The sequence below is a fragment of the Syngnathoides biaculeatus genome, chromosome 10, assembly GCF_019802595.1.
Source record: "Syngnathoides biaculeatus isolate LvHL_M chromosome 10, ASM1980259v1, whole genome shotgun sequence".
NCBI lineage: Eukaryota > Metazoa > Chordata > Actinopteri > Syngnathiformes > Syngnathidae > Syngnathoides > Syngnathoides biaculeatus.
In genome coordinates, this window is record NC_084649.1 from 6,890,001 (window position 1) to 6,917,500 (window position 27,500).

Genomic DNA, 27,500 nt, shown 5'->3' on the forward strand with positions numbered 1-27,500 from the left:
TTGAATTGTTAAAGCGAATCCAATTTTATGGGAGGAAATAATATTTATAAGGGGGGAAAAAAACCCAGACACTGCCAGAAATCACCTACTATATTTTGGTGGGCTTTATTCACATGTCAATTAATCTGACCTGATTTGTAAAGCACTTTAAATAGAGGTGTAACAATAAATTGATTAATCGGCAGCAGATTATCACATTATCACCGGTTTTGATAATTAGTTAGTTTAGAGCCATTGTTTAAGTTAAAATTCTCCCAATTCTGATTTGATCCTCTCAACAGTAAATAGTCTCTCATTTCTGAAAGCCACCACAAAAGTAGACAGGTTATCTCTCTGTTTAATAGAAATATGGCATTTGAAAACACATGTTTTTACTTTGGAAAAACATTGGTCAAAATTCTTGCCCATTTTTTCACATGTACGGCCCAATCCAGTAACTAAATCATGCGATCAGTCTCCTATGGATTTTTGACATAGTTATCGTTTCTAAGGGCTGCAGTGTAATTTAACAACTAAAATGACTTGCTTGAATCAAGCATTTTAGTCGTACTGTAATTCAAGTGAGTAATAGTGAGTGGTTTTCTGCTGCTCTTTTAAATATATTTAAGACACAGCAAGGCAGTTTTCAATTAGGGGTGGGAATTGAATTAAATTTCCGACTTTGAACCGTGTCCAATTAACCGATTCCATTGGAATTGTATAGCGCCAACAATGCCGCTTCTCCTGAACAACACTTTAATTTTCCAGCCTAGCATAGCTCTGCGGTGCGTTGCATTTACAGCATATAACGTGTGACACAGACTTCCTCCTTTTAGCCACGCCAGGGTCAGACATAAAAAAAAAAAGATACATCATACGAGCTGTCAAGGTGGGGACTTCTCCAGCAGTAAAACTCCTCCCAACTTTACTTCATGGTAGGCTACCAGGTCAGCATTTTCAAATTTGGGCCTGTTGTACCGGGCCCCCGTGGTCAATACTGCTGTGTCGTGCAGTCGTTTCACATTGAGCAAGTTTAGTGTTAAAAGGACTAGCCACCTATCTCACGCCATACAAGTCATTTGCCAAAGCTAAAGAATTTAAAGCCAGCAGGGAAACACCGAATGCCGTTAAAGGAGTGACACAAAGTGAAGCTTTATTGCCAACGTATGTCAAAAGCTAAAGAATTTAAAGCCAGCAGGGAAACACCAAATGGCGTTAAAGGAGTGACACAGAGTGAAGCTTTATTGCCAACTTATGTCAAATTATTCACGGACAAACAACTGTGCGATAATGGAAGCTTTACTGATCATAAAAGTAAGAAAAATGCGCAGTAACGCATGAAACTTCATGGGTCAGCATCGTTACATTATGTCATAATACTTGTCGGAACACGGCATAATGGCAGCAGTAAAAGAATACCTCGTAATCACATGTTTATTCATCTCAATGGTTTAAATAACCAAAAATGTATTCACATGAAAATGGTCGGTTGCATTCAAATATTTTAGGACCACTGCCTTTATGTAAAAAAAAAAAAAAAAAAATATATATATATATATATATATATAATATATATATATATATATATATATATATACTGTGCATTTATTAGTTTGTATATTTATTTATTTCAAGGTCATTTTCAATGGGGTCCTTTCAACAGGTAAACACCCTTCAATTAGGAATTAATTTCTTCTTGGAAGCATTCTTATTAATTTGTGAAATTGCAATGCCTTGAGTTTAGTGTTGTTAACAGAGGTTGCACTGGCACTGATATTAGTCAAATCTTATCAATTCCTACCCACCCCTATTTTCAATCTTTAGATATTCTTCAAGAGTGTAATTTTTTAAATGATCAAACTGTCTGCAGGTATTTCTCTACTGTCATGTGGCTCGTCAAACTTCAGGTCTTATGGTTGGAAAATGCTCTATTGGATGAAAACCCATGCAGAATTGATGCTTGGATGGTCTTTTTTTGTCCGTTTTTTTACTTGGATATTGCTGTTAACAATGTGATGTTTGTGGTGCATGTACTTTCTTAGAAGAATACTATGATATGACTTTTATTATTGTACAAAGATAACAGGGAAATCAATGTTATTAGTGAGTTCAGCCCTTTTCAGAATTCGGTCCGGCTAAGTTTTGCGATTGACTGCAGCGTTATACAACACTTTGTGAGCAATTGGCTTTCTGCAGCTGATTTTTGTATGTTTGGTCCAGAATTGTTGGCCCTGCGAACAGAGGAAGAGTGGGAGGAGGTGAGGCAGAGGATCATTGACCTTCCTCAAGATGCAGCTCTGAGTGCAGAGCTCAATAAGGTACTGACCTTTCTCTGCTTTTCCTTAAGTTATGAGTTATGATTTTATTCTTTAAAGCAAGGGTTCACAAAGTGGGATCCGGGATGCCCATGGTCCTTGAAGAATTTCTTCCTTGTAAGGGGTCCCTGGAAGCCCCTTAAACCTTGTGGGTGTGCATGATTTTTTAAATATGGACTTGTGTGGTTGTCTCAGGACCAGCCTGCCATTGCTACTCATTGTTTCAAAGAAGGGATGAAGTTGGAAGCGGTCGACCCTGCTGCTCCAATCTCTATCAGGCCAGCCACTGTCACCAAGGTAACAGACTTAACTGTCAAAACAGTCGGATTCCTTACAGTATGTTTGCTTTTTTATCGCTCCGTTGGCTTTACGATTGTCAAATGTTGAGCTTGACACTGAGACTGACACTTTTTTTAATGTAATGCTTTCACCATCTGTAGGTGTTCAATGAGCAGTATTTCTTGGTGACAATGGATGACCTTTGTGGTATTGAGGAGTCTGAAGGTTCTGGGCGCTCTTTCCTGTGCCACAGAGACAGTCCAGGAATCTTTCCTGCTCAATGGAGTCTCAAAAATGGACTCCCACTAAGCCCGCCACCAGGTATGTTTTGTAACATGTCGTCTGTCCATCACAATCACAGCACCTGATTAGACCTCATTTTGGATTTTTTTTTTCTGTGAGACAAATTTCCCTCGATCACACATTGTCATTAGTGTGCCCTTTCCCATTTGCGGTTCACCGTTTGCGGCCCTGCATATTCACGGATTTTGGTCTCCAAGTTCTTATTAGTATTCTGTATATTCATGATTGTAGCGGTATTAAATTCTCTTCGAAATAGAAGAAGCGCCACATTAGACATGGTACCTTACAATCTAGTGCACCTTTTGTGCACAGTGAGTTCCAACATTTACAAATGTTGTTGTATGACTCAGCCAACAAAGTACACTTAAACACACTTGTTACACTATTGGCATGCCTGCTAGCACGTGTTTTAGCATGTATGTAAACTACCATATGATGGTGCTCACGAAGCAGTGATGAACAATTTCATGTGTAAGCAGAAAAAGCTTATATTGACCAGTGCAGGCAGGTCATTACTGACGATGTACACCCTTACGGTGTCACATTGAAACTAAAATGATCACACGACAGCACACGGAATACCATAACTAGCAAATAATAAAACAAATAAAAGAATGACTAAGGAAATAATTGACACAGAACATGCACTTTAACTATTTACCATTTATATGCTCCCAAGGAGGGCCTATGTGCCGCAAAGCATGCTAAAATGTGCTAGCATAGATGTTAACAATGTAACCAGTGTGTTCAAGTGTACTTCACACTTCACACAGCAATTGTGCACTTAAGGCATTCTGTCCATTTTGGAGAAAATGTAAGAATTTTAAATGCATCTTATAGTACATACATAGGTATATTAATACTGTCTTCATTATTTGCAGATTTTCGTTTTTCGCGGGGGTTGTAAGGAACGTAACCCCCGTGAATAACAGGGGAACACTGTATTCCTTTTTGTTTACTTTGTGTTGTATATAGGCTACCAGGGTCCGGACTTTGACTGGGCCGATTACCTAAAACAGTGTGAAGCCGAAGCAGCTCCTCAGCACTGCTTCGCAACTGTAAGTCAAATGACTTTTAACATATGCCAGTGATGTTCCAGTGTTCCAGTCAAATGTGAAGCTTATTGCTAGCGAGTACTATCACAATTGTGTTTTGTGAAGATTGAATTAAATGTGGCCTTGGAAGCAGAAACACAATGGAGCAATAGAATTTGCCAGTTCCCTTTACGCACCTCACAACATTAAAAAATGAAGTAAAATGTATTAATGTAACCTTACCGTAAGAAATATAGAGTTGTTAAAACTGTACAGTTTAATGTACATGAGAGAAGAGTGAAAAGTGGAGCTCAGTATGTGCAGTACAGGTCTTTTTATTATAGTAAGAGTCAGAATGCTAAGATTATATAGCTCGTGTACTAAATATATTGTAAATGTGCAGACACGTCCTTCATTTCTTTTGGCCCCCTTTGTAACCAATTCCTCTCTATCCCACCACCACAAATTAGCTATGTGTGAACCAATAAACTATTTGCAGGACAAATGATAATTTTGCGTAGGTTGTCATAATATACAATACATGTACATGTAGGTAGATAGAATGGAGAGAATACTCTTACAGAGGGATCTTTGAAGTCCATAGCAGCTTGTGCACACTGCTGACTTAATTAAAAATGGCTCTCTCTAGCCTGTCATTGTGAAATATCGACTAATATTTATTGACATGTGTGTAACAAGATTTACAATTTGGAACAAACTTAATATTTTTTATTTTTATGCAGGGTACTTATTGACAACATAATCAGACCCAAAGTGTTTAATTGTATCCCAGCAGTTGAAATGTTAGTCATCCATCCTTCCATTTTCTGTAATGCTTATCCTCACTCGGGTCATGGGCATGCTGGAGCCCATCTCAGCAAGCTTTGGGCGAGCACCCTGAATTGGTCACTAGCCAATCACAGGGCAGATTGGAACAAACAACCATTCACACCTATGGGAAATTTAGAGTCTTCAATGGATGTTTTTAGGAGGAAACTGGAATACCCAGAGAAAGCCCACACAGGCACGAACAGAACATGCAAATTCCACACAAGCAGAGCTGGGATTTGAACCCCGATCTTCAGAACTATGAGGCAGATATGCTGACCAGATAGATACAATACATTGTAAATATCAGAATTTCCTCAGAGGTTTTATTTTAAAAAAAATTTTCACCAGCACCAGAGATGGAGGATATGCCTTTGATTTGCCTAAAACTGTTTTCTTGTTTCATTCTACAAAACCAGGAAACAGGTGAACATAGCTTTAAAGAGTCCATGAAACTGGAGGCTGTCAACCCGCTGTCACCAGAGAACATTCACGTGGCAACAGTCACCAGGGTCAAAGGGCAATATATTTGGCTCAGCCTGGAAGGTGAGAATGAGGATGAGAAAGAAAGATTCCTGCGTGTAGATGCTTTGGTTTGTCTACATAAACACATATTCCGTCATGCTACTGTAAATGATAAGAGTACTGTGTGTGTAACCTAAGCCATGTCACTCTAATTGAGCCTCTTATGGAGGAGAAAAAAATGTGGATCATAACATATTAAGACACGTAATTTTAAAAAAAAAAATTACTCGCCAACAGTGTTTCATAAAGAAAGTCGTAATGTCTTTATGCATGTTTATTCAGGTCTGAAGCAGCCCATGCCAGAGGTGACCATTCATGTGGACTCTCTGGACATCTTTCCTGTAAGTTGGTGTGAAACAAACGGCTATCCGCTTGTGTACCCCATCAAGCCCTCAGGTAAGCAGCTCTTCAAGAACCAATGTAGTACAGCTATGCTCCGAAGGTTTTACTGCGAAATCAATGAACTTTGACTGTGGTTACTGATATTGTGTTCCCTTTGGACCCAGAACAAACATTACCTTTTTTCAGGATTCTACATCAACACAAGATATAACGCAATATAACACCTAACGTGTTATAACTGGACAGAAGCCTATATACTTTTGATAGTTATGAAATGGAATGATGATAGTTATGAAACGGGATGACCCATCAATCTAAATGACAAATAAGGCAACTTAAATCAAATCTGGATGAAGGGAGACTGCTCCTCCCTTTGTTCCAAAACAAATAAAATGGGAATGGTATGCTTCGGTAATAGTATGGTCAATTACATTTAGATCCATCCTATTGTGAACAATATGGCTTTTTTTTCCGTATTTTATCACGAGTTGTTCTAAGTCTAGCATCCACTTGCTCTTCCTGCTTTAACGACAGAGGCCAATATTCTCTGCTTTGCGACGAATCCCACTGAGGGCTCTTGTTGCAAGTGACAAACAATCTGCATGTGGCCTCTGCAATGAGGTTCCTCCCTAAGAGGAATTAACAATGAACACCAAGTGTAAATATTACATACATATACAACAATGGTTTCCCGAGACAGTGCCGTATTCTTCAATGTTCAGTACCTTTAGACAATGAATTTGTATTGTCATTTGCTTCCTTTGTACTGCAAATGCAGAGGGTTGCGTCAGGAAGGGCATCCGGCTGTCATGATCCTGGATTCCAGCCAGGGCTGGGCGTGGCCGTCTAATTGGAAGGGTCACACCTGCGCCTCATGACCTCCGATTAGACCCAGTACATATAGGACCCGGGGGACGACAGAGACTCTGCTAGATCGCTGCCTCTCATGCCTCGTTCCCGCACTACCGTACTCCTGACGTCTACCTCCCGTGTACCGACCAACGCCTGTCTCCCGACCTAACCCGTAAGCCTGCCGTTACTGATCTTGCTGCTTGTTTGGACTGACTCCCTGGTAACCGACATTGGAACGAATAAAGGCTTATTCCGCACTGCTTACCTCTCACCTGAGTCGTGCATTTGGGTCCACCCCCGAGTCTCGTCCGTGACAGAGGTGCTAGATCGTTCTGTCACGGACGAGACTCGGGGGTGGACCCAAATGCACGACTCAGGTGAGAGGTAAGCAGTGCGGAATAAGCCTTTATTCGTTCCAATGTCGGTTACCAGGGAGTCAGTCCAAACAAGCAGCAAGATCAGTAACGGCAGGCTTACGGGGTAGGTCGGGAGACAGGCGTTGGTCGGTACACGGGAGGTAGACGTCAGGAGTACGGTAGTGCGGGAACGAGGCATGAGAGGCAGCGATCTAGCAGAGTCTCTGTCGTCCCCCGGGTCCTATATGTACTGGGTCTAATCGGAGGTCATGAGGCGCAGGTGTGAACCTTCCGATTAGACGGCCACGCCCAGCCCTGGCTGGAATCCAGGATCATGACACCGGCGTAAAAACTGTGCCAAACAAATATGAGCGTTCATCTAAAGAATACAATACCAGATCGGTCGTAGCCCGGGTTAACAACGCCCGCCCCCGGCACTGCTAACCTGCAGGGCGTCGGTGGAAATTCAGCTACTGTGGGTCGAAGACAAAGAAGAGGAGGAAACCGGATTCATCGTCAGAAGAAAAAGAGGAATGCACAGAGCCTGCAACTAAGTGTAGGGACTTTGAATGTTGGGACTATGACAGGAAAAGCTCAGGAGTTGGTTGACATGATGATTCGGAGAAAGGTTGATATTCTGTGCATCCAAGAGAGCAGGTGGAAAGGTAGAAGTTTAGGAGCAGGGTTTAAATTATTCTACCACGGAGTAGATGGGAAGAGAAATGGAGTAGGGGTTATTTTAAAGGAAGAGCTGGCTAAGAATGTCTTGGAGGTGAAAAGAGTATCAGATCGAGTGATGAGACTAAAATTTGAAATTGAGGGTGTTATGTATAATGTGGTTAGTGGCTATGCCCCACAGGTAGGATGTGTCCTAGAGTTGAAAGAGGAATTCTGGAAGGAACTCGATGAATTAGTTCTGAGCATCCCAGACAGAGAAAGAGTTGTGATTGGTGCAGATTGTAATGGACATATTGGTAAAGGAAACAAGGGCGATGAAGAAGTGATGGGTAAGTACGGCATCCAGGAAAGGAACTTTGAGGGACAGATGTTGGTGGACTTTGCAAAAAGGATGGAGATGGCGATACAAGGAAAGAGATTAGCGAAGAAGAAGTGGGACACTGAGAGGACTGAGGAGATGCGAAAGGAATACATCGAGATGCGACGTAGGGCAAAGGTAGAGGTGGCAAAGGCTAAACAAGAGGCATATGAAGACATGTACACCAGGTTGGACATGAAAGAAGGAGAAAAGGATCTCTATAGGTTGGCCAGAGAGAGGGATAGAGATGGGAAGGATGTGCAGCAGGTAAGGGTGATTAAGGATAGAGATGGAAATGTGTTGACTGGTGCCAGTAGTGTGTTAAATAGATGGAAAGAATACTTTGAGAAGTTGATGAATGAAGAAAATGAGAGAGAAGGAAGAGTTGAAGAGGGAAGTGTGAAGGACAAAGAAGTGGCAATGATTAGTAAGGGGGAAGTTAGAAAGGCACGACAAAGGATGAAAAATGGAAAGGCAGTTGGTCCTATTGACATACCGGTGGAGGTATGGAAGCAATTTGGAGAGATGGCTGTGGAGTTTTTGACCAACTTATTCAACAGAATACTCGCCGGCGAAAAGATGCCTGAAGAATGGAGGAAAAGTGTACTCGTTCCCATTTTTAAGAACACGGGCGATGTTCAGAGCTGCGGGAATTATAGAGGAATAAAGTTGATGAGCCACACAATTAAGTTATGGGAAAGGGTAGTGGAGGCTACACTCTGGACAGAAGTAAGTATCTGAGACCAACAGTATGGTTTCATGCCTAGAAAGAGTACCACAGATGCATTATTTGCCTTGAGGATGCTAGTGGAAAAGTACAGAGAAGGTCAGAAGGAGCTACATTGTGTCTTTGTGGATCTAGAGAAAGCCTATGACAGAGTACCAAGAGAGGAACTGTGGTACTGCATTCGTAAGTCTGGTGTGGCAGAGAAGTATGTTAAAATAGTACAGGATATGTATGATGACAGCAGAACAATGGTGTGCCTTAGGTGTGACAGAAGAATTGAAGGTGGAGGTGGGACTGCATCAGGGATCAGCTCTGAGCCCCTTCCTGTTTGCAGTGGTAATGGATAGGCTGACAGATGAGGTTAGACTGGAATCCCCTTGGACCATGATGTTCGCAGATGATATTGTGATGGGCAGTGAAAGCAGGGAGCAGGAAGAGAAACAATTAGAAAGATGGTGGCATGCACTGGAAAGGAGAGGAATGAAGATTAGCCAAAGTAAAGCAGAATATATGTGCGTGAATGAGAAAGGTGGAGGGGGAAGAGTGAGGCTAGAGGGAGAAGAGATAGTGAGGGTGGAAGACTTCAAATATTTCGGGTCAACAATCCAGAGCAATGGTGAGTGTGGTAAGTAAGTGAAGAAACGGGTGTAAGCAGGTTGGAACAGATGGCGGAAGGTGTCTGGTGTGTTATGTGACAGAAGAGTCTCTGCTAGGATGAAGGGCAAAGTTTACAAAACAGTGGTGAGGCCGGCCACGATGTACGGATTAGAGATGGTGGCACTGAAGAAATAACAGGAAGCAGAACTGGAGGTAGCAGAAATGAAGATGTTGAGATTCTCACTTGGAGTGAGCAGGTTGGACAGGATTAGAAATGAGCTCATTAGAGGGACAGCCAAAGTTGGATGTTTCGGAGACAACGTTCGAGAGAGCAGACTTCGATGGTTTGGACATGTTCAGAGGCGAGAGAGTGAGTATATTGGGAGAAGGGAGCTGAGGATGGAACTGCCAGGCAAAAGAGCAAGAGCAAGACCAAAGAGAAGGTTTATGGATGTGGTGAGGGAAGACGTGAGGGCAGTTGGGGTTAGAAAATAAGATGCAGGCAATAGGCTAAGATGGAAAAAGATGACACGCTGTGGCGACCCCTAACGGGACAAGCCAAAAGCAAAAGAAGAAGAAAAGAAGAAGAATTCGCTTTCTTTGTCCTTACTTTCATTTGTCTCTTGTTTACCTCATTTACTAATCCTTAAAACACCTTGGACACGTTACAGTGCATGCTTGGAATTATGGGTAATTTTCATAAATCTTCTATTCTATGATACAAAAAAGATACAATACAATATATAATATACAAATATTATTTTGACAGTGAACAATGCTAACTGTGATGAGCAGTGTGAAAGGGGGTTATGACTAAAACTAATAACACTCTTAAAAAATCTTTTCTGTATTACACAAATGGGCTTATTGTCTTTTAGTGGAAAATGAGAGGAAGATTGCTGTGGTGCAGCCTGAGAAACAGTAAGTATAAATTTGGCTATGAGTCAGAAGCCTGAATTCCTTGAACTGAATCAACTTTCTTGACTGACTCATTTTTGCATCACTTTCCAGCAGAGCGCCACTAAAGTCGTCATCACCTGACGCTGTCAAGCAACAGATGGCAAATCAGCCAGAGGCTGGTCAGTCAAATCTGTCAATTACAAAGCTCGAAATATTTTACATTTGTTGCCTGCCACAGTCATATGGATGTTGTGTTTTGATCCACATTGAAGGTCAAGGAAACGGAAAATACTGCTGTCCCAAGATCTACTTCAACCATCGCTGTTTCTCCGGGCCATATCTTAATAAGGGACGGATAGCTGAGCTGCCTCAGTTCATTGGCCCTGGAAACTGTGTCCTTGTGATCAAAGAGGTCATTTTTTTATCATTCAATTATTGTGGCATCCTTATATACTTACTTCAAATAAAAAAGAAGTCAATGACATGACAAGAAGTAAAACATTACTTTGTCCCCATTATCTTACTAGAGCAGGAGTCTCAAAGTCAATTTACCTTGGGGATGCTGGAGTCTGAGTCTGGCTCAGCAGGCGCCATTTAAATTAGAAATGTAAAATGTCCAACCTTCTCAAATGTCTTTTTTATTTTCTAACACATAATAAGATAAACAAGGGCGCTGGTGCAAACATGTTGTGTGCAAAACTACTGATAAAACTCTCTCTGTAAATGTTGCTCTAACTTTCACTCATTGAAAAATGTTACTGCTTGCATTAAGACTGATCGATGTCACAAACCCCAAAAGCTATACTGTATAACCCACTGTTATTGGTAGGCTCATCAGCTCCTCACACAGCACTGTAAAAGCCACAAAATATCGTCTTGTGGGCTGCAAATGGCCCGCGGACCGCCAGTTTGAGACCCCTGTACTACAATTCTATAGAACTCAAAGACTCACAGATGATCTCAATTAAAAAAAAAAAAAAAAAAAAAAAGAGTATTGTGGAAAACTTTTATATTTTGGATTATTACACCATACAGCTAACAAATTCACCAACTCAAAGAGTTTCAATATTCTATTTGATAAAATATTTTCACTTTTTGGAAGTTAACTACTAAAATAAATCAACTTGTTCTAATTTATCGTGAGCCACTTGTACATGAATATAATGTACATCTCTCCAAACTTACACATTAATATTGCTTTATTACAGTGTTTGCCGTGGATTATTGATCCAAGACACATTTTACATTTGAAAAATCTCAGAACGCCATTAAATAAAAATATCACAAAAACTGCATACGGTAGACACCTACACACTCGCAGTTTGCTACCCGTGGATTCATGTTTGTGTTTTTTTTTTTTAATTCTATTTTCGTGTTAAGTAAGACTTTTTTTCACCTTTCCTTTTTTTGTGGGGCACCCAATCCCGTGAACGCTTTTTGACAGTGGATTAAAAAAAATACACACGTATAGACACATTACTATTTGCAAAGCAGTTATATGTGCAGATTTTCACTCTTCCCCAAGAATAGCTGGGGTGTACACCAAACTAATGGTAATCTTGTATCAATTTCCTCCCCAGTTTTCTTACTTTGTGTTCAAGCTGATCATATTTTAAACACAAAACTGATTAACTCATTGGAGACTGACACACATGGAAATCTTAAATGATAATTTTTGGACCATTTAAGTGAAACTTGAACATTTCCCGCATCATACCTATTAATCTGTGGCACAAAAGAAGGGAATCACGAATCAACCTTATGACTGGGATTAAATATAATAAGGATACATGTGTAGGTGACGACACAGCCAGGTAATCATGTGACACCAAATCTCAAAATAAGTACTTCCTTGATTGTGCTCCACATGACACCAGTTCCAACATCCAGATAACCATCAAGTGTTGCACTTGTTCCTGTCTATGCAGGTTTTGACTCTTTTGATCAACTCTGCATACAAGCCAAGCCGCGTGCTGAGGGAGTTGCAGCTGGACCAGGAGAGTCGCTGGCAAGGCCATGGAGAGACTCTCAAAGCCAAGTGAGCGGAAACACCATTTCATATAAGATAACTAGCAGTTAGAAGTACAAGTGTTCACAGCTGGGCTAGTAGATTATACATACTAGTCTCCAAATATCCTGAAAGCACAGAAAAGCCCACTTTTCTTGTTTTTCAGATACAAGGGAAAGAGCTACCGAGCTACAGTAGAAATTGTCCGCACAGCGGATCGAGTGGCAGACTTCTGCAGGAAGACATGCATCAAGTTAGAGTGCTGTCCCAACCTGTTTGGACCTCGCATGGTTTTGGAGCACTGCTCGGAGAACTGCTCTGTCCTCACCAAGACTAAATACAGTAGGTGGAGACACCACACAGCCAAAGACGTTGCATATAAAGCCTTGACCTTTAGTATTGTTGAACCACTAATTTTGGGAATTGAAAATTGAAAACCGTTGGGATGCGTGATATCATGACAGACATCAGCGTGCTAGATGAAATCGTAGTTCAGTGAGCCCTTCCGCAGTCCAAGTTAGTTAGGCCAGGTTCATTCAAGACTCTACTGTAAATTGCCCTAAACTGTCAACGCAAATGGTTGTCTACATGGCAAGTGGCCGTCATCTTGGTAGGATTTTCGAAAAAACATGTAATGAGGTCTTCAACCTGAGAAATTGAATTGAAGTTTTTATGCGAGTAATTGAATAGACAAATGAATGATTTTACAAGCAGTGTGTGCAACACAATATGTCCACTTGTACATTTACTTGATACAAAGTAAGAAAATGACTAAAAGTAATATTGAAAACTTTCTAAACAAAATAAAATACAAATGACTGTTTTAAAAAAAGACACATTGTTTGCAAAACAAACTCATTATAATTACAGTGCAAATGTCCTTAGTTTTCGTCTTTGTCAATTAATTTTACGCGTGCTTTCTGTTTTTCTCAAATGTATTTATTTCACATAATACATACTGTAGTTGCATAATGGATACAGATGAGATGTGATTGTAGTTCACTTACTGGGTCTTGCCTAGAAATTGGACTGCACCGTCGTTTTGACTTCCCGTCAGACTGACAGCCAGACCAAGGGCAAGATTTGCTGCAAAGCTAAGCTTGACATCCAAACTGTTTTTCTTGCTACCTGTTGCTCACAGAAATAGGTAGATGGCTACCGACTAACTAGTGCCCTCACGGAATCTGCATATCGGTTATTCGTCCTTTGGGGAAAACATCGCTGCATCCTGCCACATACGGCAGATTTGAAAGCAGAAACAGTGTTTGTCTGACGGACACAGCAGATGATTGAACGACTGCAACAACAAGACATTTTCGCAGCACAACTTAAATACTTTGAAAACTTGAAAATAATCAAAAACTCTACAACAAAAAAAGACTGGATGGGCTTTTAATGGATATACAGCAGATGAAAGCAAGCTTATGCTCTTTCTATCTGTCTATCTAACTGTCACAAATCTGAAAGTCTATTTCACAAGTTTGGTATCTAGCATTAAAGGATAGAAAACATGCCTAGTAAGAAGTTGATTTAACATTAATAAATTAAAAAATACAAAAGCCATCCTTAATACAGCATGTGTCAGATGAATGATTTTATTGTACATTGTTATGCGTCTAATCTAATCTTACAAGCAGTATTACGCACTGAAGCTATTGCACTTCAAATTCTGTGGACTGTTATCAGGTCCCTGTACTTGATCTGTGGATGTTTTTTCTTCTCTTAATGAGTAAATGTTTTGATCCTATTATTACATAATTCTTATTGTGCTCTTTCTCACATTTAACTAAAAACTAAACTAAACTAAAATGAAGTGTTTTTGAAAAAAAAATTAACAAAGCTGGTCTTAAGACTAAGTAAAACTGAATATGAAAAAGAAAAGTCAGAACAAAATAAAATGTATGAATAGCTATACCTATATATATATATATATATATATAATATATATATATATATATATACCTATATATATATATATATATATATATATATATATATATATATATATACACACACACACACACACACACACACACACATATATGGTGTGTATATACACTCACAAACACACACAAGTACATTATTGTTGGTGACCGGGAATGGATTATGTTAAACCTTAGGGGTTCCACTATAATCCATGTGTTTGTTTTACCCGTTTATTTAAACTCTCAGTTACGCTCAGATTGAAATGGCAATTAAAAGACTAGCTGTGTCTTGCCAACAGCATATTACTACGGCAAGAAGAAGAGCAAACGCGTGGGCCGTCCGCCCGGAGGCCACTCAATTCTCGAGGCCGGAGTGAAAAGAAAAGGGAGGAAGAGGAAGAGAAGGAAGCAGCTCTTTGTCCATAAAAAGAGACGCTCTTCAACGTCTGTAGATAATACACCCGCTGGATCACCACAGGTAACAAACTGGCACTTTCCTCCTCAAATGTGATTACAAACCACTACATGCTGTTGATTTTTCACACACGAATAATACACAACTGTCACCTCCTCTCAACTTTAACAAAAGCAAATGTAGTTGTAACTGTGTGTTGTCCATACATTGGAATGTCCAATAAGAGTAATAATGGAAAAATAATATTTTATACACATCCCATTTTGAATACAGGAGGTGCTGGTTTTTTTCCCCTTTTTGTTGTATTGTCTGCATTTTTTGTCGATGAGTGAGAGGAACGTGATTGAAGTGTCCTTTGACCAGAATGAGCGCGCCGAAATGCTGACCACAGCGTGCGTGAGGGTACTCATGTATGCTATAGCCTAAAGTTTGAATCAGAATCAATCATCTTTGCTTGCCACATATGTAAAAAACACGAGGAATTTGTCTCAGGTAGTTGGAGGCGCTCCGGTACGACAGCAGATGTAATTAAATATTGTAACTGCAGTTTTCAAGCAGCCGTTAGTTTGTCCATTGCGGAGTAACACGCTTCTCCTCTCTTACTGATTCCTCTTTCTTGCATCACTTTATGTCGACTCTCTGCCCTTCCCGTTTTGCCTCGAGGATGCATTCCTCACAGAGGGTACATTAGTAGTTTCCATGTCGGGGTGAAGCTCCTCGCTGTTGTTGCATCGTAAACAAAGGACAATGTCCATTAGAAAAAATATCCCCAGAGCTAAAGTACTGCAATAGTGCAAACAATTTTACTACATTGCAAAAAGAATGAAGGGAAATTAAAGGAGGTTGACGGCGCTGTTGTTAACTGGGTGCTACTTCAAAAGCACACACAACGACAAATTACGTCTTAAAGTATTTCATTTATTTTTTGAGGGGGTATGCGTATTGGTGGTATAGCCCTCACTTATGTGGCAATTTTCTGGGCAAAATACAGTGAAGAAAATAAGTGAAGAGTTTGTTTTCAAAACGAGACATAGGCATTTTTTTTCAGATTTACGAAACTCGCGCCAAAATTATCCAGCTCCGAATGGATAATTGTCTTTTGTATTATTTTTCCAACAACTAACAATATAAAACCCAAATCCCAGAGATAATGATTTGAAGAAAATGAGGGACTGTCTTTTTTTCCCCCCCAGATCATAATTTTACTGTGAAGAAAAGTATTTGAACACCTTGCTATATTGCAAATTCTCACACTTAGAAATCATGGAGGAGTGAAATTTTCATCGTAGGTCCATGTCCACTGTGAGAGAGATAATCTAAAAAGAAAAATCCAGAAATCACAATGTATGATTTTTTAACGATTTATTTGTGTGATACAGCTGCAAATAAGTATTTGAAAACCTGTCTATCCGCTAGAATTCTGACCCTCAAAGACCTGTTAGCATGCTTTTAAAAGTCCACCTCCACTCCATGCATTATCCTGAATCAGATGCACGTGTGTGAGGTCGTCAGCTGCATAAAGACACCTGTCCACCCCATACAATCAGTAAGACTCAAACTTGTAACATGGCCAAGACCAAAGAGCTGTCCAAAGCACCAGAGCCAAAATTGTATAACTCCACACGGCTGGAAAGGGCAAGAACACTATCCCTATTGTAAAGCACGGGGGTGGTAGCATCATGCTTTGGGGGTGTTTTTCTGCACATGGGACAGGATGACAGGACTGTATTAAGGAGAGGATAACCACGGCAATGTATTGTGAGATTTTGGGGAACAACCTCTTTCCCTCAGTCAGAGCATTGATTGAGGTGGGTCGTGGCTGGGTCTTTCAACATGACAATGAACCGAAGCACACAGCCAGGAAATCCAAGGAGTGGCTCCATAAGAAGCATATCAAGGTTCTGGCGTGGCCGAGCTAGTTTCCAGACCTAAACCCAATAAAAAATCTTTGGAGAGAGCTGAAACTCCGTGTTTCTCAGCGACAGCCCAGAAACCTGTCTGATCTAGAGAAGATCTGTTTGGAGGAGTGGGCCAAAATCCCTCCTGCAGTGTGTGCAAACCTGGTGAACAACTACAGGAAACGTTTGACCTCTGTAATTGAAAACAAAGGCTACTGTACCAAATTTTAACATTGGTTTTCTCAGGTGTTCAAATACTTATTCATTAATTAGCTCGCTATTATTAATTATCTCTCTCACAGTGGACATGCACCTACGATGAAAATTTCATACCCCTCCATGATTTCTATGTGGGAGAAGTTGCAATATAGCAGGGTGTTCAAATACTTATTTTCTTCACTGTAAATACATAAATAGCGGGGGTCCATTGTATATGATCATTCAAATGCTGTTTAAGTGTTTCACTATTTGGAGATTCCCCATTGAACGTTCCTAGACCAACAAGTGCACATTTCTGCTGGAAACCTCTGCAAATGTGGTGGGAACAGAGAACGTTCTCAAGACTGCTGCTGGCTGCCTCTTGAAAACTGTTATTGTCACCCTTCAAAAAATGCATACTTTTATGTCATTCAATAATTTAATTTTAAAGATTCACAGCATTACCACCATTTCTTGGATTTATCACAATTAAATTTCTGAGTGAAAGAATGAGGCTTTAGGGTACTTTTCTTTCCAATGTAAAATTTGACTGGTACACTCAGTTAATGGGTTTTCTGACAAACCTGCCTTAATTTCATTGCATTTCTGATAACAGAGCTTTGATTTTCCTGTCTGTGGCTCACAGGGTAGTGGCGAAGAAGAAGATCTTGATGAAGATGACTCCCTGAGCGAAGATTCTGGTTCAGAACTGCAGGAAGATGATTCCGAACAATCGGTAGAAAAGTCGCAGCCCCCTACCCCATCCCCATCCCCACCGGCAACGCCCAGGCCCACACGGCGGCGACGGAAACCTCGCTCGCCCTCTTTCTCTGACGATGAGAACCACCCCCCGTCACCAAAGGTAGTCACAAAATAGTTGTTTTGGGCTGTAGTGTGATATAATTTTGGTAAATCTCTTAACATGCTGTCACTAAGCAGATTGAATGTTCGCCATATTAGTTTAGCCTCTCAGTACACTATGGAATTACCAAGAGTGCTTCTCAGATGTATTTGTACTTTTATCATAATCCAAAATCACCCAATAGCCAGTCTAAATATCTTGATGACCTGAGAGTGTCATCAGATGAGAAGTGAGATGTTTAAACTGTGTAAAGTACAAGGTTATTGATTTTTAAATGTTGCACGATGCGAAAAATATTGATCTCAATACCAAATTAAAAAAAAAACAACACTTGGTGTAAGCAAAGCATCCCCCAAAAACAAATTTTAATAGTGAGGTCGTAGAATCTGACCCAGATGTTGATGAACCAGAGTGGTAAACACATTTTGCATAAACTATCTATTAGCGATGCACCAAAATTTCAGACGCTGAAATGTTTTGGCCAAAAATGACCCTAAAGTGATTTTTTTATCTTTCAGACCAAAAGTGTCACGTGGGCGTCTAAAGTAAGCAAGCAGCAAACCAGACGCCTGATAACATGAATCAGACAATATTTTATGAACAAAAAGCACACAAGTATGTGGAAGGAAAAAGTGTGTAGAGGATCAATCAAAATAAAGACAACCAATAGTGTGTCATGAAGGTATTAAAAAGGGCATTGTTCTAGGGTTGGGTTTATGGTGTTTTAGGATGGGTTAGGGTTAAGATGAGGGTTAGTGGGATTCTTATTAACACATACTTCTTTCACCATCTGGAAGCTATAGGCAGTGTTGGACTGGGATACAGCAGGCAATCATAGTGCAGCGGTGCATGTCCTGCAGCCAGCAGGATTGGAGCAAGGGGTGTCCTGCCCAGAACAGTTGCTTTCCTCATGACACATCCCGGTCTCATTTTATTTTGTAGACGTCAAAGGCGGAACCTCCTCAAAAGTTGTGTTTTGACACCAGCCCCCTGGAGTGGAGCGTGACCGATGTGGTTCGTTTCATCAGGACTACTGACTGCGCACCTCTTGCACGCATTTTCATGGATCAAGTAAAATAAGCACATCGAGACACATGCATGCACAAGTTCCTTAGGGTAACTCCAGTCTGCTGTAACAACTGTCAAACATGCTTGTAGGAGATCGACGGACAAGCTCTCCTGCTGCTCAACCTACCAACTGTGCAGGAGTGTATGGACCTCAAGCTGGGACCGGCCATCAAGCTGTGCCACCACATTGAAAGGGTCAAACTGGCGTTTTATCAACAATTTGCAACGTAGCTGAAGGGCAATAAATCAACAAGGGACCGTTTATTCATACTTTAAAAACACTGTCATGTCCCATTTTGACCTTGCTTACACTGGATGTCTTGAAACCTTGCACATGACCATGTGATGTTGGACATCAACAGAAGAGAGCTGGAACGAGCAACATCAACACTGAGATCTATGGGTGTTAAAAAAAAAAAAAAAGAAGTACAAAGAGCTGCACAATGTAAATAAAACACACAACCAGCCCTCTTCAGCTAAAGACTTAAAGTAAACTAATTGTTGCCGTGAAGCCTTTGAGTAACTTGAAAAGCCTTTATCAAATTTGTTTTGAATACAGTGAATTTTGAGACTGTGAAGCTTATGTTTTCATAGCAGGTTTTCGATAAGGCTTTTTAACTTTGTGTGTGTGTGTCTTCTGATTGCTTGACCACCTGCCATCACCTTTTTATTTTTCATTTTGTTGTTACACCGATATATTGTCATACATGCTTGTGAATATTTGATATTGCTTTGCCAAGGCAGAAACGATCTTTTCCCCCCAAATCTGGTATGCTCACTTTCACCAGTTCAATTCAAGTGTAAAGGAACATTGGTGTCATTTTATGTAAAAGGTATCATAAGCATTTGATAACAGAAAATCTCCTTACATTGAAAACATTAATGTTGCACCTTAGAAGTGACACCCTTTGACAACTAAATTGCATTTTCTCACAGAGATGAAAATATCATCAATTTGAAGCCAACCACAACACTTTGCATAAATATATTGAAATGATTGTGGTAGGGAATTTCATAAACTGATACTTTCTGCACTCAGTGAGGAAAGAGCTAATAGTTTTTTAGTTGTGTTCTGATACAATGGCATGTAAAACCGCGCACCGCATAGCAATAATGAGGTGATTGCGTGGTTGTACATAGTGTATACAAATATCTTTAGTGTAACAGGGTAATTAAATGAAATTTGAAAAAAGTAAATACTCTTACTAAGCAATGTGGAAATGCTCTAAATATTCACTATATTTGCACAGAATAGTTTCTTTTTCTCTTTACAATTACTTTATTTGGCACAATATTCCAGAGATTATTTGAGAAAATTTACACAATAATTTATTTTAGAATGACTTAATGGTGAGCACCAAATGAACTGACAGATTGAAAAAAATGGGATGGTTTTTGAAAAAGAGAAAAAAAAATCACTTAACGTCTTTGTAATGTTATCAGTTGTCATGAGGTATGTTATGTTTTGGAACAAAAAGAAAAGCTTCTGTTGTGATTCTTTTGTCGTCTATTCTTAATACAATGAATTACTGTCGAACATAAATATTTAAAGAAAACTGGAATAAAAAAAATACAGCAAATGTCACTTCATTTCCCAGAATGCATATCGCGCATGCGTAGGTCACGTGACCCCCGTCTGTCAACACGAGTGTTCGTAGGTGTAGGGAAGCTGTAAGATGCAAGCGAGTCATGACCTGCGTGTTTTCATCTCGGTTGCCTTTTTAGAACGCAGAGGACAAGCGCTCTTGTCAGCATTTAAACCACGGAGTGCACGCCCAAATGCCATCGACGTCTCGGGCAAGAAACTGGGGTTGTTGCGTTAGCTTAGCGTAGAATGGTTAGCTTGAAGGCTGGGGAGTTAAGCTAGGAGAGCAGCATCACTTGTTGTGACGGTGTCTCTTTGAACATAATTTAGGGACTTGCTTAATTCTACGTATGCACAGGGTTCCTGTTGAATTACAAGCATGTTTACTGCGTCCAAATTACCCGGGTTCCGTTCGGTGACTTTGTCTACTTTCTGAGTTCGAGAGAGCAAATGTCATCCGCCAAGCCTTTTTGTTTTTTAAGTCGCAATTGATGTTACAGAACAACGTTACTTAAAGGTTCCCTGGCCCCATTGAGTTTAGAGCTACTTCATACATGTCTGAATCGGGATAATAAATATGAAAGGTCTACATCTCTCACACAAGACTGTGCAGCTTCCCTTATCGATTAGCTGACTAACATCTGCCGCAGCCGGGGGAGGAGTGAGCAGTCCTCTGCCTGTGAGCAAGGAGAAACCGTCCGAAGGTCCCCCACCTCCCATCCTTCAATATCTTGGGCCTGCTGCATATATTTCAAATAATGGGTGCTAGTGGGCTGCACACGCTGTCCAAACAGGGCGACGTGGCAGTAGCAGGACTGTCAGTAGGGTCGATCAGCAACACGTCCTTGGGGCTGACCCCTGCTCCTGACAACAGGGGTTGCGAGAATGGCGCCCTGATGGACTCGTTTGGGATCTTCCTCCAAGGTGTCCTTGCTATGATGGCTTTCAGCATTCTCATGTGTGAGTATGACCACACATTTCTTACTCAAGTTTCACTGTCCAGAAGTATCACTCTCGTGTCACAGTGGTTCACCATAGAATTGTGAGGGGGTAAAACTAAGCCTTTAATGCAATGCAGTATTCTATATTTAAATCACTCCACAGCATTAAAAAACGATTTCCCAGTTTTTGTTAACTCTTTGTGAAATGTGTGGTCACATGCTACATTTGCTCACATCCTCTGCATCTTTGCCCCCATATCCGTAAAACATAGTGATGATCGTCCAACTTACCTATGACCCTAATGAGGACAGGCAGTATAGAAAAAAAGATGGATATTCTCAACCTTAACTTTGATGATGGCGTACATGAAGGGAAAATGGCGAGGGATTCTATTGCCTTGAAGCCAAGTCACTTTGCCATATTCCACTTTTCACTTACTGTCATACTGAACAGATCAAAGTTAATTGTGGATAAAACAAAAAACAGTTTCAAAGGAAGAATGCCTGTCTGCTGAGTTGAATGAGTTCCTATGAGAACAAGATGTAGACGCATTTTTGCCATTATTTAATTTTGACTAAGCAGCCTGGACAGAGAAGCGACATTGGTGATTGGCGCTTATGGCGCCGTCTGCAAAAGTTCAAGATGAAGTCTAAAAATAGACTCACACACAAATGAATGGGTAAATAAAAGTAGCGAACGCCATGTCTATCATTGTAATGGAGTAAACGTATTGATCCTTCTCCAAATAAATACTCAAAGTAAAAAGTCCAGTACATTTAAATTGCTTTGACAAGTCCAGTTTATACTCGAGTAAATGGAACTGTGAAAGTGTAGCGCCTAACAACTCATCTCTGAGTGAAAACGGACAACATTTACCTTTGGTCTGTCACAGACATTGTCTTGAGATTCCAAACTTATGTTTCGCCACTTGGAGTCCTGAACGTTTTGTCTCCAAAGTCTCAGCGAGAACAAGTTTCTCCCTCCTTGCTGTCTACAATGGCTGCATTGCATCAAGACCTACGCATTGACGCAGCACCTTTGCGAGCTTGCCGCGCAGAGGAAAAAAAAAGTGGCTGCATGGAGAATGAAGCGAAGATCATCTTTTGTGGTTACGGTCGTCCATTTCAGTCACATGCTGTGATGATGTACTCGCCGTTCCTCCTTGCTCCATACATCTATGTCACTGTCTTTTTGATCGATTTTGCAGCATAATTAAATATATGATCTGCTTATATAGGTCCATTTGTTCAAAGAGACACTGTTCCATAGTCACCATTGATGTTACTGTGTTCCTTGTTATGAGAAGGAAAGTAATAACGGCAACTGGAAATAACCCAAAAGTGCTGAGGAAACGCAACCCTGTGGCATCCTAGCCAATACCAGCCATAGTGACACCTGTGACTTGGAAAAGAACTGCAGGACATTTTCAAAACTCCACGGGTGAGTTGCATTCGAGTATAAAGGCAAACTATGCACGGGATACTTGCAATGACGTCAGTGCAGTCCCTGCATGCCCGAGTATAAAGAGGCCTCAAGAGGGGAATACTGCAACAGCGCTGTGGTTCCATTGGATCAGTGTCTGGCACGGGACTGACAGCTGTGTGACTTAATGAGTGTGTCCCGTCACAGTGTAGCCTCTTGTATAGAAAGCACTGAGGAATGTTTCAGTTTGAGTTTTGCTCCAGGCAGCAGGGTGACCAGGAGGTAAACGGTGTGCCTGCGTGCCATGTGAATGTGTGTGTGTGTGTGTGTGTGTGTGTGTGTGTGTGTGTGTGTGCGGCCTCAGATTCACACATCATGATCAGTGTGTGTGCTGGTTGTGTTCAGTCTGAAGTCATACTTTAGTAAATAACCTCATAGCCTCCAGTGTAATTTGCCCACGTGAAACAGAAAAACGTTTTACTATTAAGGCTTCTTTATACTCACTTCGGTGTACTCCGCCTTTCGCCCGATGTTAGCTGGTATAGGTTCCAGCACTTCCCCAATCCTTATGAGGATAAGGGACTTGGAGAAAGGATGGATATACTCGCGTGTGCGGCAACCCCACTGACGTCCCTGCGGTACTTTCTTTGCAGTGTATACTCGCGTAACCCAGTTTTGAAAATGTACTGCACTTCTTCTCCAAGTCAGAGGTCTAGCCATTTTTACTTTTCTTTCCGTAACAAGTACAAAACAACAATGGCGTTCGTGTAAGTGCGTCTTCTTGAACAAATGGACCTAAATAACAACATGTTTAATTATGCTCGAAAGTTGATTAAGAACTCCTGCGCAGGCCAATGGGTAGGTCACGGGATGCAATCCAGGCGTTGTTGGCCACGGGAGTATAAAGTGGCCCATGGAGCAGCACTAAAATTTTAAATAAAATGGTAGATTGGTTAGAAGTCACAGAAAGTTCAGCGAGCATTCATTTTGAATTAGTTGTATAAAAAGAAAAAGTAAAACTCCTTGCACTTGGACATGGACTCGTGGAGCTGAGGTTATGGAAATCGGCAGAAGCACAAGCTTTTTTTTGTGTTGAATATGTCTGCTGTCAATGGCGCGCCCTCTTGCATGAAACCAATGAGACTGCATAACATTAAAAGGATTAATTAAAGGGAGGACTTCTGAATTACTTAAGATAGCTCAGGGGTGTCAAAACTTATTTTTCGTGTGGGTCATATTCATCCCAGTTTGATCTCAAGTGTGGTGCCGTGGCCTGAAACGTGTTGAGTAATGACAATGGAATTTTTTTCCACTTTGAGAAAACATTCACATTTATTTATTTATTATATTGTTTCAAATTATGTAGTATACTGAAATGTCAAAACAAAAGTAAGTTTTAAGTCAATCAGTTCTTTCATTTACATGTGCAAATTATACATCAGATTATATCTATAAACTCACAACTTCATTCCCAATTCCGGTTGCAAACGATTCTTGATTCCGAGGAAAAAAAAGTTTGCAAGTTTTAATTAATGATTGTCAAAATTACGAACATCCATTTTGTTAGAAGTCTGCAGCATAAACTAAAATGAAAATTTGACACGGGATTCTTTTTATTAATATCAAACCTATGAACTAAAAGGCAGTGTGCGCGTGGAAGTAACCCAATTGACTTAATATTTAGTATTTTCGCTAAAGGTTTAAATACAGAATTGTTAAACTAGTTATTTACAACTTTTATCAAGTAAAATGTTTTTTGTACCCATTTTAACTGGACTTCCTGTTTTAAGCAAGTAGTAGTAGTATTTTGAAGGGTGTGCACCGGAATTTGGGAATTCGGCATGAAAAATAACTTCACACGACACCGCAACAAAAAGAGTAATGAATGGAACCAATGCTCTGTGAAACATTGTTTCAGATTAAAAGAATAAAACTAAAAGATAAAGACAAAATAAATGTATTACTAGTAGATATGCCCATTTAAAAGAGACGTATTCATTTATGTTTTGCGTGATGTAAATCAACCATTTATTAGTGGTGGGCAAGTGAAGCCCCCTTAACCTCTGACGCTTTTCTAACAGTTGTGGCGATAAAGATTCAAAGCATCAAGACTTCAGTTACGACGACTTCTGTTGGGCATTGAAGCCATAGCGATCTCTTAAGTGCACGATTGAAGCCCTGGCACTGTTTCTCTCATGACAGCAATAAAAGTTAAAAGAGGTTGTCACTGGCTCAGAAGGCATTGAACACCATGAGCCAATGAAAAGCTTCAAAACATTTTGAAGGAATGAAGCGCAAAGTGAATCAACAATGATGCTCAAAGACATCGCGTGACGCTGGTGTTTTGATATCGAGCTTGTATCAAACTACCAGTGTCACGTGACCGATGACGTTCAAAACGTCAAATCTTCTTTTCCTTTCGGCTTGTCCCGTTAGGGGTCGCCACAGCGTGTCATCTTTTGCCATCTTAGCCTATCTCCTGCATCTTCCTCTCTAACCCCAACTGCCCTCATGTCTTCCCTCACCACATCCATAAACCTTCTCTTTGGTCTTCCTCTCGCTCTTTTGCCTGGGAGCTCCATCCTCAGCATCCTTCTACCAATATACTCACTCTCTCGCCTCTGAACATGTCCAAACCATCGAAGTCTGCTCTCTCGAATCTTGTCTCCAAAACATCCAGCTTTGGCTGTCCCTCTAATGAGCTCATTTCTAATCCTATCCAACCTGCTCACTCCGAGCGAGAACCTCAACATCTTCATTTCTGCCACCTCCAGTTCAGCTTCCTGTTGTTTCTTCAGTGCCACCGTCTCTAATCCGTACATCATGGCCGGCCTCACCACTGTTTTGTAAACTTTGCCCTTCATCCTAGCAGAGACTCTTCTGTCACATAACACACCAGACACCTTTCGCCAGCTGTTCCAACCTGCTTGGACCCGTTTCTTCACTTCCTGACCACACTCTCCATTGCTCTGTATTGTTGACCCCAAGTATTTGAAGTCGTCCACCCTCGCTATCTCTTCTCCCTGTAGCCTCACTCTTCCCCCTCTACTTTTCTCATTCACGCACATATATTCTGTTTTACTTCGGCTAATCTTCATTCCTCTCCTTTCCAGTGCATGTCTCCATCTTTCCAATATTTCCTCTGCATGCTCCCTGCTTTCACTGCATATGACAATATCATCTGCGAACATCATGGTCCAAGGGGATTCCAGTCTAACCTCATCTGTCAGCCTATCCATTACCACTGCAAACAGGAAGGGGCTCAGAGCTGATCCCTGATGCAGTCCCACCTCCACCTTAAATTCCTCTGTCGCATCTAAGGCACACCTCACCATTGTTCTGCTGCCATCATACATGTCCTGTACTATTTTAACATACTTCTCTGCCACACCAGACTTACGCATGCAGTACCACAGTTCCTCTCTTGGTACTCTGTCATAGGCTTTCTCTAGATCCACAAAGACACAATGTAGCTCCTTCTGACCTTCTCTGTACTTTTCCACGAGCATCCTCAAGGCAAATAATGCATCTGTGGTACTCTTTCTAGGCATGAAACCATACTGTTGCTCGCAGATACTTACTTCTGTCCTGAGTCTAGCCTCCACTACTCTTTCCCATAACTTCATTGTGTGGCTCATCAACTTTATTCCTCTATAATTCCCGCAGCTCTGAACATCCCCTTTCTTCTTAAAAATGGGAACTAGAACACTTTTCCTCCATTCTTCAGGCATCTTTTCGCCCACTAGTATTCTGTTGAATAAGTTGGTCAAAAACTCCACAGCCATCTCTCCAAATTGCTTCCATACCTCTACCGGTATGTCGTCAGGACCAACTGCCTTCCCATTTTTCATCCTTTGTAATGCCTTTCTGACTTCCCCCTTAGTAATCATTTCCACTTCCTGGTCCTTCACTCTTGCCTCTTCAACTCTTCCTTCTCTCTCATTTTCTTCATTCATCAACTTCTCAAAGTATTCTTTCCATCTATTTAGTACACTACCGGCACCAGTCAACACATTTCCATCTCTATCCTTAATCACCCTGACCTGCTGCACATCCTTCCCATCTCTATCCCTCTGTCTGGCCAACCTGTAGAGATCCTTTTCTCCTTCTTTCGTGTCCAACCTGGTGTACATGTCTTCATATGCCTCTTGTTTAGCCTTTGCCACCTCTACCTTTGCCCTACGTCGCATCTCGATGTACTCCTTTCGCCTCTCCTCAGTCCTCTCAGTATCCCACTTCTTCTTCGCTAATCTCTTTCCTTGTATGACTCCCTGTATTTTGGGGTTCCACCACCAAGTCTCCTTCTCCCCTTTCCTACCAGATGACACACCAAGTACTCTCCTGCCTGTCTCTCTGATCACCTTGGCTGTCGTCGTCCAGTCTTCCGGGAGCTTCGGTTGTCCATCGAGAGCCTGTCTCACCTCTTTCCGGAAGGCCGCACAACATTCTTCCTTTCTCAGCTTCCACCACATGGTTCTCTGCTCTAACTTTGTCTTCTTAATCTTCCTACCCACCACCAGAATCATCCTACATACTACCATCCTATGCTGTCGAGCTACACTCTCCCCTACCACTACTTTACAGTCAGTAACCTCCTTCAGATTACATCGCCTGCACAAAATATAATCGACCTGTGTGGTTCTACCTCCGCTCTTGTAGGTCACTATATGTTCCTCCCTCTTCTGGAAATAAGTGTTCACTACAGCCATCTCCATCCTTTTTGCAAAGTCCACCACCATCTGCCCTTCAAAGTTCCTTTCCTGGATGCCGTACTTACCCATCACTTCTTCATCGCCCCTGTTTCCTTTACCAATATGTCCATTACAATCTGCACCAATCACAACTCTCTCGCTGTCTGGGATGCTCAGAACTACTTCATCTAGTTCCTTCCAGAATTTCTCTTTCAACTCTAGGACACATCCTACCTGTGGTGCATAGCCGCTAACCACATTATACATAACACCCTCAATTTCAAATTTTAGTCTCATCACTCGATCTGATACTCTTTTCACCTCCAAGACATTCTTAGCCAGCTCTTCCTTTAAAATAACCCCTACTCCATTTCTCTTCCCATCTACTCCGTGGTCGAATAATTTAAACCCTG

The 27,500-nt window shown here is 41.0% G+C and overlaps 2 protein-coding genes across 3 annotated transcripts in view; both read left to right on the forward strand.

The window, feature by feature from the left end:
* The window catches only part of sfmbt1 (Scm like with four mbt domains 1), a 31,639-nt gene extending 11,626 nt beyond the window's left edge, over positions 1-20,013 (forward strand). The window contains exons 7-21 of one of the 2 annotated variants that reach the window (XM_061831279.1): positions 2,200-2,297; positions 2,490-2,591; positions 2,735-2,894; positions 3,852-3,934; positions 5,158-5,284; positions 5,546-5,659; positions 10,052-10,094; positions 10,188-10,252; positions 10,346-10,485; positions 12,002-12,111; positions 12,248-12,423; positions 14,306-14,484; positions 17,164-17,379; positions 18,322-18,450; positions 18,538-20,013. In XM_061831279.1, the coding sequence (XP_061687263.1) occupies positions 2,200-2,297; positions 2,490-2,591; positions 2,735-2,894; positions 3,852-3,934; positions 5,158-5,284; positions 5,546-5,659; positions 10,052-10,094; positions 10,188-10,252; positions 10,346-10,485; positions 12,002-12,111; positions 12,248-12,423; positions 14,306-14,484; positions 17,164-17,379; positions 18,322-18,450; positions 18,538-18,678 (1,883 nt within the window). In that variant the 3' untranslated portion in view covers positions 18,679-20,013. Of the gene's footprint in view, positions 1-2,199; positions 2,298-2,489; positions 2,592-2,734; positions 2,895-3,851; positions 3,935-5,157; positions 5,285-5,545; positions 5,660-10,051; positions 10,095-10,184; positions 10,253-10,345; positions 10,486-12,001; positions 12,112-12,247; positions 12,424-14,305; positions 14,485-17,163; positions 17,380-18,321; positions 18,451-18,537 lie in introns of both variants that reach the window. The other variant, XM_061831278.1, reaches the window with a different exon arrangement.
* A 33-nt stretch (positions 20,014-20,046) lies between these two features.
* Positions 20,047-27,500, forward strand: part of stimate (STIM activating enhance) — a 31,845-nt gene continuing 24,391 nt past the window's right edge. Inside the window, exon 1 of the mRNA XM_061831283.1 lies at positions 20,047-20,992. Coding sequence (XP_061687267.1) covers positions 20,791-20,992 — 202 coding nt within the window. The 5' untranslated portion in view covers positions 20,047-20,790. The remainder of the gene's footprint in view (positions 20,993-27,500) is intronic.